The following is a 14,151-nucleotide window of genomic DNA, read 5'->3' on the forward strand; positions in this document are numbered from 1 at the left end:
AGTTTAAGAAAATGATAGGGACCAAACTAGGAAAAGATAGTGAGGGTGGATTTCAGATGTATTGAAAAGGTTGGGCTGGGTGCAGTGGCTCACACTAGTAATCTTAGTGCTTTGGGAGGCTGAGGTGGGAGGATCACTTGAAGCCAGGAGTTTGAGACCAATCTGGGTAACAAAATGAGACCCCATATGTACAAAAAATAAAAAATAAAAATAGCTAGGTGTGGTGGCACATGCCTGTAGTCCTAACTACTCAAGAGGCTGAGGTGAGAGGATTGCTTGAGCCTAGGAGTTTGAGGCTGCTGTGAGCCATGATCACACCAATGCACTCCAGACTGGGTGACAAACCAAGACCCTGTCTGAAAAAAAAAAAAAAAAGAAAAGAAAAAGAAAAGGTCTAAGTGACAAGACAGGATTTGGGGACTGAATACATGTGGGGCTGAGAAAGGTGGGGGATCAGGGGTAACTCTGAGGTGTGAAGAGAGGCTAATGTATTAGATTATAGTACCTTTTAAACCTTTGTATTATTTTGAAATGACTTTTGACTTACAGAAGAGTTGTAAAGATATTACAGAGAATTCCTGTATATCCTTCACCCAGCTTCCCCTAATGTTAACATTTTACATAACTATGGTAAAATTATTAAAACTGAAAAATTAGCATTTATACAATGCAATATGAACTTAACTACAGTCTTTATTTGGGTTTTACCAGTTTTTTTTCACAAATGTCCCTTTTCTGTTGCAGGATCTATTTAGGATCCTTAATTGCATTTAGATATGATCTCTCTTTAGTCTTCTCTAATCTGTGGTAGTTCCTTAGTCTTTGCCTTTCACAACCTTGACTATTTTGAAGAGTACTGTTCAGTTTACTCTGTAGAATGCCCCTGATTTGGGTTTATCTGATGTTTTTTCATGATTCCATTGAGATTATACAATTTGGGCATCCAATAAGGACGATTCTATCAATAGCTCATGCTTATTTTATTCCCTACAGTGTGCCAGGCATTTGAACTAGGTACCTCAAGCATTTAAATTTTACAGTTACCCTATGAAATAATACTATTGTAATCCTCACTTGACAGATAAGGGAACTGAGCCTAAAGGGTTAAGTATTCTCTGTAGGCAGCTGGACAAGGGAAGCTGAGTAATATGTCAGAATGTTGTTATTGCAAACATGGAATTAAAACAAGTGAAGTTAGAGGAATTGAAAATTTAATATGATTTGTTGCTGAATTGGCTCATAGTAGGGATGAATTTTCTATTGAAATCAGGATAATTATAGCTATTATGTATTGAGTGCTAGCTATGTGCTAGGCATTGTGCCAAATGCTTTTCTTGCTTTGTTTCATTTTGTCCTCTCCCAAACCTTGTGAGACATAGATACTATTTTTGTCCCTATTTTACAGATGAAAATTCCTCTAATCTCTTGCCCAAGGCCAGAGTGCTGGTGAGTGGCAGAGCCACCATGTGGATCCAAGTTTGTCTTAACTCTAAAGCCTGTATTCTTAACCACTTGGCAATGCTAACTGTCCTCCTTCCATCTTCTTAGTAGGGATGAATTTGCCAATGGGACTAGAAAACATGATATTTATGGGCTTGGATGTAGACACTGCTTGGTTGTGGACATTACCAAATACATGTTTGCAACTCTCCTTATTTTATACCTCAGTGGTTGGTCAACCCCATTCTTTCTTTGGGTATATTTCAAGCAGGTTACAATCTGGTCTTTCAAGTCTGGGATTTTAACGCTTAACTCTTAGTAGGCACTCTTATTTCCCTTTTATTCAAATTCTAGAGGGAAGCTTCTTTATAAACTCCTTAGACTGACAAAAATAGTAAAATCTCAGAAATAGGCAAATCAACGGAGATAATGAAATCACCAGAATGGGCGTTTAACCGTGGAGTGTAAGGGAAGCTTTCCTGGAGAAAATAGTTTAATTTTGCATTTGAAGGGTAGATAAGAGCCACAAGAGGAAAGTTGGAAAAACCATCTGGAAGAGGGAATAGGATTAGCAAAGGCACAATTTCTTGATGTTAGAGATTTAAATTTAAAAAATAAAATTATGAAAATATTAAGAAAACAATAGGTGACTCTGTAATCCCACTGTTATAAAAGATTTTCAAAGCGTGATATCAAAGACAGAAGCCATAAAGGGAATGACAAATACATCTGATTACATAAAGATTTAAAAAGCTTCCATAAATAAAAACCTATCATAAACAGAGCTGCAACAATGACAGCCTGGGAAAATTTTTTGCAATAAATTTCAGTCTATATTAGCTGTCATTAATATATAAATAGCTCTTTACAACTCAGTTGAAAAGAACACACCAGCTGAAAAACAGTCAAAGTGCACAGATGGTCACATCCCAAAAGAAGAAATATGGCTGGCCAATATACCTGTTAGAAAATAGTTTAACATTTCTGGTAATCTGAGGCGTGCAAATTGTGTGTGTGTGTGTGTGTGTGTTTTGCCTTTTAAACACGTGATAATTACCAAATGATAATGACCTGTTTGTCAGGTTGCAGCAGAAAACAGATCCTTGTATATTGCTGGAGGGAATAGCAATTTAAATAATTTTTCTGGAGGGCAGTTTAGCATTATGGGTCAAAAGCCTTCAAATGGATATTCCCTTTGAAGATCTAGACTGTCTTCTATCAATGTGGGCTAAGGAAATAGTAAAGGAACTGAAAATTTAGATGTAATTTACATGTGCAACCAGAGGATATTGGTTGAGTAAATTATTGCATATCCATATAATTGAATAAAATGAAGGTATTGGAAAATGAGATAGTAGAAGTGTAGTAATTGACACAAATATGTTCAGGGTACAGCTTGACATAACGCACAAGGCTGTCATGCTGGAGAGGTAGGCAGGATCCAGAGCAAAGAAGGCCTTGTCCGCCATCTGAAGAACCTTGAGCTTTTTTGGTAGGTAGTGGCAAGCCATGGAAGGATTTAAAATGGCAGATCAGAGGGGCATTTTAGATAGATCCCTCTTGTAGCAGTGTGCCTGGAGGCAGCAGACCAGTAAGGAAATTATTGCAGTGGTCCTGAAAGAGATGATGAGGGCCCAAGGGTATGAAGTGGATGGAGTCATAGGACCAACTTTGGGCAGCCCAGAGAGTTAATCTTCCTTATGGTGGGGTAACAGTCATAAGCACTTGGCCTCAGCGATCCCCAGATAGCTATGTGCCATCACAGGAGGTGCTGACAGGAGAACTGGAGCTTGGGGAGATTGTGTGCTAGGCCAAACACCACTCTCCTGTACCTCTGTCACTCTCTGTTTCCCTTTCATTTAGTTTGCCCATATCCCTTCATTGCTTACCCTGGCTAGCCTCTCATTTAGGATGGCCTGTGGTCACTGGCCCTCCTTCCCAATTACATTTCTCATAGTACTAACACTTGCTCCAGTGTACAAAAGCTATCTTCTTTAAGTGCTATGAAAATGAGGATTGTTGAATGTAACACTGGGGTGAAGCAGAAGTGGATGGGAGGCTGAACAATGGTGGCAGTGAACTTGGGGCTGATATGACTGGGGGAACAGGAATGGGAAGCAGGCCAGGTGTTGGCTGAGAGGTTCGGTAGAGAAGGTGGGAACCTGGAACCAGAGAGGTTCACAGGTAGGGGATGAACTGGGATAACAGCTGATGCCTAGATTGGATGCTTAGGAAAGAACTAAAGGTTAGTACAGGGATCTTTCCTGAGGAAGCTGAGAGAGTGTGTGGTTTTGAATGGAACCATGGATTTTTTCTGGGAAAACCAGCCAAAAAAGACCTCAGTTTTATAAGGATTGCAAGTGCCCACCAGACCTGGGGATGAGGCAGGTGGGAGCTATAATGAACCAGTCTTTGGGACTCTGCAACTCATCTATGTAAATGCAATTTGCTGTCCAGTTGAGTTTGTGTTTTGAGATGTCTCACACTGTAGAGAGTAGATCTTATGAGCTGGCTGATGGCAAAGGTGTGGGGCTGTTGGGGTGACTCCCTGTGTGCCATGTGGTCAAGGGCCAGGGCTAGAGTCTAAAGAAAAGGAGCTCTCATGAGCCCTAGTCTGTGTCAGGTGTGAAGTGGAAAGTGCATTGAACTGGGAGTTAGGGGACCTGGGCTCTCATCAGAAAGCTTGTCAGAACCTTTTCCCCTCAGTTTCCTCATCTCTGAAATGGGGTTTAATAACATGGTTCTGCCTGCCTCCCAGGTGATGGGAAAGTGGAAGTGCTCTGTAGCACTTCTCTATATGCTACCTGCTCATGCCTTTTGTTTCAGGTGCTGAGCTGGGCAGATGTCAGCATGAATGCAAAGTGCCAAGTTGGTACTGGGGTATGCTCAGATATATTCTCATCTTTGTACCATCCTTGTTTGAACTTCTAAGTCTCATCTCTTCCTATTCTATTTGCAGCCAAAGTGATAGTTTAGCTTTTCACCTCCTAGTCTAAAAATGCATGCCACCAAAATTTTCAGGCAGTTGGAAGCCAAGCAAAGAAGAAAGCAAGGATATTCAGGCCAAGGCTGGGGGCCCTTGCACCTCTGAATTAAAATGTTAGTTCCATGTGGCTCTGTTGGCTAATGTTGAATATGAATGTGACTCTAGCATGACAGGGTGAAGAGGTTCAGTATCATAAATCTGAGAAGTTGCTAAAGGAGGCCATGAGTTTTCTGGAAATGCAATATGAATAATGAGGAATCCCCAGATAACTGTGTACCATCATAGGAGGTGGAATGTAATGTAATAAATAATCTTTCAATCAGATACATTTAGTTATATCAAGTCAGCAGATTTGAAAAAGGACCCTAGAGGCCAGGCACAGTGATAAACCTGTAATCCCAGCACTTTGGTAGGCTGAGGCAGGAGGATTGCTTGAGGACAGGAGTTCGAGACCAGCCAGGGCAACATAGTGAGACTCTGTCTCCACAAAAAAATAAAAATAAAAAATAAAAAAATTAGCCAGGTATGGTGGTGCACACCTGTAGTCCCAGCTACTTGAGAGGCTGAGGTAGGAGAATTGCTTCAGCCCAGGAGTTGGAGGGTACAGTGAGCTATGATTGCACCACTGCACTCCAGCCTGGATAACAGAGTGAGACTTTCTCAAAAAAAAAAAAAAAAAAAAAACCTTCTATGCTGCTATGCTGATGATAGAAATAGGCAAGACAGAAAAGATGAAACGACTAAAGTTAGAACCATGACTGATGGAGGATAACAGGACAACCAACTGGGTTGAAACTGGAGGCTTGTTCTCTTTAGTAGTTTTCTGGGCTTCTAGCCTAGGGAAATTGTGGATCAGAACCAGCCAAATGGACTTATAAGGGAAATTTGTCCCCGAAAATCTGCTTACCTCCTCTTGTCTGTGGGTATAGAAAAGTAAGATTTAACTGTGGTGCCCAGTGTTGCATTTTTACTTCTCTGTTTAGCATGTTGGAAGTGTCTTGGGTATTCCAGAAGCTCAGGAAGGCTGCTGGCATGACTCTGGTGACTCCAGAAGTATTGAGGACCTTTCTAAGGTGGTTGGGGCCCCTTCCTCTTCTCTGTGTACTGTAGCTTCTGAGTGTAGCCTTTGATGGGCCTGATGCTGGGTAACTATGTGCAGCCTCCAACTTGGTCTCTTACCTAAGGTGAGTAACTTTACTGCTGGATCAAGGGTAAAAAATATTAGCTTTGTTTATTTCTTGGACTGCTCCTGAGGGGTGGGATGGGGAGTGGGGATAAGTCGATGTTTGGATAATTGAAATTTCGAGTCTGTAATCCTTATCCAAAACCATTAAGATCAGATATATTTCAGAAATCAGAATTTTTTTGGATTTCAGAGAGGCCGTACAGTGCATGTAGAGTCTTTTACATACACTCCCAGTGGGGTTTGAGGCAGTACCCCGCAATTAAATACATTATTATTTTTATGGGAAACATATGAATATTCACCATAAGTGGAAGAAATAAAGTCTATAAGTAGCCTCACCTCAATTCAAGTCGTATTTTGCTGTAACATTAGCTTTGAAGAAAACAAACTTTCAGTTTTTAGAGCTTTTTGGATTTTGGGATTGCCAACAAAAGATTGTGGACCTGTAATTATCATCGGCTTTGTATGTTTAATGAAATTGATCAAGGGAAAAGGCACATTCTTGACAGATATTTCCTTTGATGAGGTATCATGCAGGTGATGGACTCCTGACTGTGTTCTTTTTAAGACCCTTTCTCATTTTCATTCTTCTTCCTCTTATTGGCAGGGATTCATGCAGGTGTCTTTCCTTATAGTGATTTTTCTTATAATACCCTTTTCTTCTAAATATGGACTCTGAGAGAACAGAAGAACCACATACTAAAGAACATACAAGTGACAAAGCCAACAAGTCCATAATGCAGATATCCTATATTAATAAGAGCTCTCAACAATATAGGGACACATGTCAACGATTTCTAAACCACACCATTAAGTCACTACAGGTGAAGAAACTCTACAAACATGAGTTTCATTCCTTTGTCAATCCTCAGTTCTGCTGAATGTTTTTGACTCCTGTAGTAGTTCAGTCCAAGGGCAAAAATTCAGCATCTCAGGCTACCAGGAGTGATTCAATCTCCTGGGACATTTGTGAAACATGAGGATTCCTGGAGTCCCATACTTGGGGAATCAGAATTCTTAATGGGGGAACCCAGGAATTTGTATGTTTTACAAGCTCTGCATAGGACTTTTTTGTTCCTCTTAATGTTTGAGCACCACTGCATGGGGGAAGGTCAAACTGCCACAGCTGCAGGTTTCCAAAGGCTGTAATCTGGGCCCATGTCACACCAGGTATCAGGGAACTGATTTGTCTGTTAGGACAAGGTTCTTTTTGTTTGGTTTTACCTGGGAGGAGAATGGAAGAGTAAAACCACCTAGACATGCTTAGAAACAAAAGAATCAATCAAAGGGAGGCTTGGAACCTGGGGGTGGCAGTTTGATAGGGTTGCCAGCTAAAATAAATACAGGACATATTTATACTAAAACTATTCATTGTTTATCTGCAATTCGAATGTAACTGGGCATCCTGTATTTTTATTTGCTAAATTTGGCAATGTTGAGTATTGATAAACCCACCTTCTCCCCTGGGAGGCAAACCAGATGGCATGGTGTGTGCGTGTTCCATGCTCAGAATCTATTTTTACCTGCCCTGGGTTAAATTTAAGACTGACTACTTGTGTCGTATTGAAACTGAAGCATTGAAATATTGAGTCTTCTCACCCTCCTTCTCCCTTTCTCATGTGTGCGCGCACACACACACACACGCATGCATGCATGCAAGCACAAACGTACCTGTTGCCTTTAAAAATTTTTATATTACATTATTGTGTTAGAGTTTTGGTTATTTTTTGTTATTGTTAAAGTAACATTGTCTCACTCTGTCTGGCATTTTTTCTTGCTAACCATTCTTAATTCTTCTTCAATTGCAGATCTTTCTCCTGGCCTGCCCTCCATGTCGGGGAGCTATCGTCGTCTTCAAGTAAGAGAAAATTGGCTTTTGCTCTGTTGCTCTTCAGAGTATTTTTGTCTGTTTGCTAACAAGACTGATAACACATTGCTGTGAACACCTTGGGATTGTACCATTTTGTCTTTGCACTTCCCAAAGGGATGAAGGTCTGTGAGGGCCTACTGAAACAGGGAAATATTGTTTGTGAAGACCTGGTTTTTGTCAAGCCGTCAAATCCTTTTTAGCAAATCCTTCCAGTAGGGGATGTATGGCCAAGGCATGCTCCCTTGGAAGGTTGCTGCCCTGCTAAAATTTCTCTTGAGAGCATGCTAGTGGCCAGACAGCTTCCTTTCTCTCAAGAATCTTTGCTTTGTGAGCCTACTGCTCCACTGAGCATATGGTTCTTCACATTGAAGGGCATTGTTCTTATGTTTTTATGGGGGTTTCCCCCCTAAAGTGCAAATTAAAGTGAGGAGAGAAAAATGTCCACTATTACAAGTTCAGACTTTCATAAAAATAGCAAGCATCAAATCTATTAAAGTATATTGCAGGCAAATAGTGTTTCTCTGAAGGCAGGTTTATTTAAATGAAATTATCAAGAGTCCTGGAACCCTCATTTTAACCGTGAGTTGTGACCACCTCACTTATCAAACCTTTTATTAGAGTTGCTAATGAGAAGCCAAATCGACTGAATTAATTTCATCTCTTTTCTCCTTCCCTGGCCCCGGTTCTGGAGATGTTCCTGAGCAGTGAAATGGCTGCAAGTCAGAGGAAGGGAACAGGAAATAAAGAGCCCAGCAGATTCTTGGATAATTGAGAGTGGTGTAAATGGCTTTCTGATTTACTTAAGTCGTTAAAGTGTTAGGTAGGGGAAAAAGGACCCCATTTGCTGCTTCAAATAGCTCCTTGAAATAGCCACTTAGTCTCTTGCCTTAGGTGAGTAACTTTCAGCTGCGTGAGGGATAATGGATCCTGATTTCATGTATTTCTTACTTGAACAGCTCCTAAGGGAAAGGGGTATTTAACCCTGTTTTCCTTCCTTGATTTTCCAAAATGAGCTCAATTATTCAGTGTAATGTTTTAAAAGTAACATTTATTGGTTCTATTTCATTATGAAAGTAACAATTCTCATTATGGAAAACACAGGGACACATAAGGAAGAAACATCATCCATCCCAAATCCAAGCACCAAGAGATAATTTTGCTTATTACCTTTCTTTTCTTAAGAAGCAGAGATCATATTGTATATTGAGATGTTTACTGTATCTTTTCTAAATTTAACTTGGTTTATTGATACATTGATATAGGTGTGTAAATCATAAATATGATTGCTGGATTTTTTTTTGTAGTGGTCCTTTCTTTTCCCTTTTTTTCTTCAGCTCCTAGTTCTACCTTTCCACACTATCCCTTTGTATTACCAAAACAGTATGTATCTTTTCACATTTTACTCCATGTGCATAGATACACACATGCATACACACATACACACACAAGTTTTGGAATGTTTTGTTGTTGTTCATTGTTTGTTTTACAGAAATAGAATATTATATATACTTTAATATATCTTTTTCATTCTACAATATCTCATAGAAATCTATCACAGTCTATTGATGTAGCTCTTATTCTTTTATAATGTTGTAAAATATTCCATGAATGCACAATAAGTTATTCAGCCATTCCCCTATTAATGAACATTTACTTTCTTTGCACATTTCTGCCACTACATTCAATGCTTAAATCAACATGATTTTGTATACACCCTTATATACTGTTGCTTTCAGTTTAGATATAGATGTAGGTAGAGGTATATAGGTATATGTGAATGTTTAAATATATATTTATGTTAATAGATATCGCCATATTGATGTACAAAAACAGGCTGTTATGCTACACTTTTTGCTTTTGTATGTAATATGTGAGATTATTATTTTCTTCTTATCCCTATCAGCAATTAGTGTTAATGGTTCTTTTGTAATTTTGACAACCTAATGGATGCAGTTTCTTGGCTACTAGTGAGTTTCAGTATTATCTCAATTTTTTGTCCAATTAAATTTGTTCCTTGAGTTGTCTATTCATATTATGTGCACATTTTCCTATGGGTTGTTTATATTTTTCTAATTTCTAAGACCTCTTTGTATATTTTAGATTTTAGCCCTTTGTCTATCATCATTGTTACAGATATCTTTCCCAAATATGTTTATATTGACTTTGTTTTTTTTAAAAAAATTATTTTTTTAGTAGAGATGGGGTTTCACCATGTTGGCCAGGCTGGTCTCGAACTACTGACCTCAAGTCATCTGCCCGCCTCGGCCTCCCAAAGTGCTGGGATTACAGATGTGAGCTACTGCGCCCAGCCTATACTGACTTTGTTGATGGAATATATTTCCATATAATTGTTTGCATTTTTATATCCAAATATGACTCTTTTCTTATATAGCGTCTGAATTTCAAGTCTTGGTTAAGATAGTTTTCTTGAAGATAGGTAGCCAGTTGTATTGGAATAATATATTAAATGATCCCTATTTTACCCTGTGATCTCTTTGCAGCTATTAAATGTTTTATATGCTAGGATCTACTTATGGATTCTCTATTGTGTTTCTTCTTTTTGTCTATTCGTGTACCCAAATCTCATATATTTGATTACATTAGGCTTTAAAAAATATTTTTCTGGGGCCGGGCACGGTGGCTCACGCCTGTAATCCCAGCACTTTGGGAGGCTGAGGCGGGTGGATCACTTGAGGTCAGGAGTTCGAGACCAGCCTGGCTAACATAGTGAAACCGCATCTCTACTAAAAATATAAAAATTAGCCAGGCATGGTGGCACATGCCTGTAATCCCAGCTACTCAGGAAGCTGAGGCAGGAGAATCACTTGAACCCAGGAGGCGGATGTTGCAGTGAGCCAGGACTGTGCCACTGCACTGCAGCCTGGGGAACAGAGTGAGACTCTGTCTCAAAAAAACATAAAAAAAAATTCTTGGCTATTTGTTGTCACTTGTTCGTACACACAAATTTTAAGATCACTTATATTCACCTACCTCTCTCAAATACTAGTGGAATTCTAATTAGAATTGCCTTAAGTATATATTTCAGTTTTTAAATTATATGGCTCCTTTTATCTAAGAAATGGTATTTCTTTCCATCTGTTCACGTCTTATTGTTTCAGTTAGATTTATCTTTTTCTTCATATCTGCTCTATGCCTTTCTTGATGCATTTATTCCTCAAGAATTAACAGCTTTTCTGCCAGGTGCAGTGACTCACGCCTGTAATCCTAGCACTTTGGGATGCTAAGGTGGGCATACTGCTTGAGCTCAGGAGTTTGAGACCATCGTGGACAACATGATGAAACCTCGTCTCTAACCCCCCACCAAAAAAAAGAATTATAAAAAGAATAGAAAAAGAATTAATAGCATTCCCCCTCTCCCCCAACCACACCGTAATGAGTGGAATATTTTTCCCCTTTCTATTCCTAAGTGCTTTTTGCTAGAATAGGAAAAGATTGTTGATTTTTAAAAATATCTTATATCTGGCTATCTTACCGAATTCTCTTGTTCTTGTAAATTTTATTTTAGTTTTATCTCTTCTTTTCCTTAGTCATACCAGTTATTTCATTTTCTTGTTGCATTTGCTAGAAATTCAGAGTTAAATAAAAATTGTGCTGACGGGCTACTCTTGCCTAAAACTGATTTTAAATGGAAATATTTTCTGTACTCCTCCATATTTGCTGTTGGTGTTTGTTAATAGTCTGTTATACTTAAGTAGTTTTTACATTTATGTAGAGATTTTTAAACATTTATTTATTTATTTATTTAGACAGTGTCTCACTTTGTTGCTAGGATGGTCTTGATCTCCTGACTTCAAGCGATTCTCCTGCCTCGGCCTCCCAAAGAGCTGGGATTACAGGTGTGAGCCACTGTGCCCAGCCAAGGTTTTTTAAAAGAAGGAATGGTAGCTGTATTTTATCTAATGCTTTTTCTACATCTATTGATCATGTGGGATTTTTTCATTTAAATTTTTGATACAATAAATTACATTGATAGATTTTCTGGTTTTGAACTACTCTTACATTATTGAAATATACCCGCTGATCATAGTATATTATTATTTTGATACATTGCTGGGTTCTATTTGTCAATATTTTATTTAGAATCTTGCTTCAATATTCCCGAGATTAGAGTCATGTTTTTCTTAGTGTTTTTTTCTTCAAGTTTAAGGATTGAGGCCAGGTGTGGTGGCTCATGCCTATAATCCCAACACTTTGGGAGGCTGAGGTAGAAAGATTGCTTGAGGCCAGGAATTCGGGACCATCCTGGACAACATACCAGGACTTTGTCTCTACAAAAAAAAAAAAAAAAAAATTAAAATTAAAATTAGCAGGGCATGGTGTTGTGTGCCTGTAGTCCCAGCTACTTGAGAGGTTGAGGCAGGAGGATCACTTGAGCCCAGGAGTTCGAGGCTGCAGTGAACTATGATTGTGCTGCTGAACTCCAGCTTGGGCTACAGAGCAAGACTCCGTCTTTTAAAAAAAACAAGTTTAAGGATTAAAGTTATGGTGGCTATGTAAAATATACCGCAGAATGTTCCTTCTTTTTCTCTTGCCTGGAATACTTTAACTACCATTAGAAATTATGTATCCTGGCTGGGCGTGGTGGCGGGTGCCTGTAATCCCAGCACTTTGGGAGGCTGAGGTGGTCAGACCACCTGAGGTCAGGAGTTCAAGACCAGCCTTACCAACATGGTGAAACCCCTTCTCTACTAAAAATGCAAAAATTAGCTGGGCGTGGTGGCAGGTGCCTGTAATCCCAGCTACTCGAGAGGCTGAGGGAGGAGAATCACTTGAACTTGGGAGGCGGAGGTTGCAGTGAGATGAGATCGCACCACTGCACACCAGCCTGGGCGACAGAGACTCCATCTCAAAAAAAAAAAAAAGAAATTATATATCTTTTAAAGGTAAGATAATCTGTGAAGCCATCTGGTCTTGGTGCCATTTTTCAATGGGTAAACTCTTAATCACCTTTCTGATGTGTTCTGTGGTAATCTATTCAAATCTTTTTGGGTCAATTTTGGTCATTTGTGTTTTGCTAGGAAATTATCCATTTCTTCTAAATTTTCAAATTTGTTGCCAAATATTTAGTTGAGCATGTAGTATCCTCTTATTTTATAATTTAAAAATATCTCCTCATCTGTAGTCATGTATTTTTTCTTGGACTTGATCTTGTCTGTTTTTGTGTTCTCTCCTCTGTATATTAATCAGGTTAGTAAGCACTTATCTGTTTTTGGTTGCTACATAGAACCATGTTTTCAATTTATTTATTCTTTCTACCTTATTTATTTTTTCTACTTAATTTTCAGCTTTTATCTTCATTAATTCCCTCTTCTGTTTTTTTCTTAATCTCTCAAGTACAAGGACAAGTATTTATTCCTTTATTTATTTTTTGTCTTTTTTTTTTTCCAATTTTTCTTCTAGATCCAAGGGTTACATGTACAGGTTTGTTACAAGGGTATGTTGCACGATGCTGAGGTTTGGGACATGATTGAACCTGTCACTCAGGTAGTGATGAGCATAGTACTCAATAGGTAGTTTTTCAGCCCTTGTCATCCTCCTTCCCTCCCCTCTCTCGTAGTCCCCATTGTTTGTTGTTTTTATTTTATTTTTATTTTTTGACAGGTTCTCTCACTCTGGTGCCCAGGCTGGAGTGCAGTGGTGAGAACGTGGCTCACTATAGCCTCGACCTCTTGGGCTCAAGTGATCCTCCTGCCTCAGCCTCCCAAGTAGCTGGGACTACAGGCACTAGCTGTGACACCTAGCTAGGTAATTATTTTAGTTTTTGTAGAGATGGGGTCTTTCTATGTTGCCCAGGCTGGTCTCAAACTCCTGGGCTCAAGAAATTCTCCCACTTCAGCTTCCCAAAGAGCTGGGATTACAGGCATGAGCTACTATGCCTGGCTTGTTTTTCCTATCTTTATGTCTATGTGTATCTAATGTTTAGCTTCTACTCACAAGTGAGAACATGAGGTATTTGATTTTCTGTTTCTGTGTTCGTTAGCTTAGGATAATGGCCTCCAGCTGCATCCATGCTGCTGCAAAGGGCATGACTTCATTCTTTTTATGGCTGCATACTATTCCATGGTATACATGTACTATATTTTCTTTATCCAGTCCACCACTGATGGGCATCTAGATTGATTCCTTGTCTTTACTATTGTGAATAGTGCTGCGATGAATATATGGGTACTTGTATCTTTTTGGTAGAATGATTTATTTTCCTTTGAGTATATACCCAGTAATGGGATTGCTGGGATTGAGTGGTAGTTCTGCTTTTAATTCTTTGAGAACTCTCCAACCTGCTTTCCACAGTGGATATGAACTAATTTACATTCCCATCAACAGTATATATGCATTCCTTTTCCTCTACAGCCTCACCAGCATCTGTTATTTTTCAAATTTTTAATAATAGCCGTTCTGAGTGGTATGAGATGATATGTCATTTTGTTGTTGTTGTTGTTGTTCTTTGAGACAGAATCTCGCTTTGTTGCCCAGGCTGGAGTACAGTGGCCTGATCTCGGCTCACTGCAAACTCGTCCTCCCAGGTCCAAGTGATTCTCCTGCGTCAGCCTCCCAAGTAGCTGGGACTACAGGCACGTGTCACCATGCCTGGCTCATTTTTGTATTTTTAGTAGAGATGGGGTTTTACCATGTTGACCAGGCTGGTCT

The 14,151-nt window shown here is 39.2% G+C and overlaps 1 protein-coding gene across 8 annotated transcripts in view; it reads left to right on the forward strand.

Annotated features, from left to right (window-relative positions):
* TMEM164 (transmembrane protein 164) overlaps window positions 1-14,151 on the forward strand; it is a 175,953-nt gene that overhangs the window by 58,207 nt on the left and 103,595 nt on the right. For 6 of the 8 annotated variants that reach the window (XM_063702995.1, XM_031005806.3, XM_004064702.5 and 3 more), the window contains one exon: window positions 7,421-7,470. The exons of the other annotated variants lie outside the window; for them this stretch is intronic. In XM_063702995.1, coding sequence (XP_063559065.1) covers window positions 7,421-7,470 — 50 coding nt within the window. The remainder of the gene's footprint in view (window positions 1-7,420; window positions 7,471-14,151) is intronic. 8 annotated transcript variants of the gene reach the window in all.

The sequence above is a fragment of the Gorilla gorilla genome, chromosome X (assembly GCF_029281585.2).
Source record: "Gorilla gorilla gorilla isolate KB3781 chromosome X, NHGRI_mGorGor1-v2.1_pri, whole genome shotgun sequence".
Classification (NCBI taxonomy): domain Eukaryota; kingdom Metazoa; phylum Chordata; class Mammalia; order Primates; family Hominidae; genus Gorilla; species Gorilla gorilla.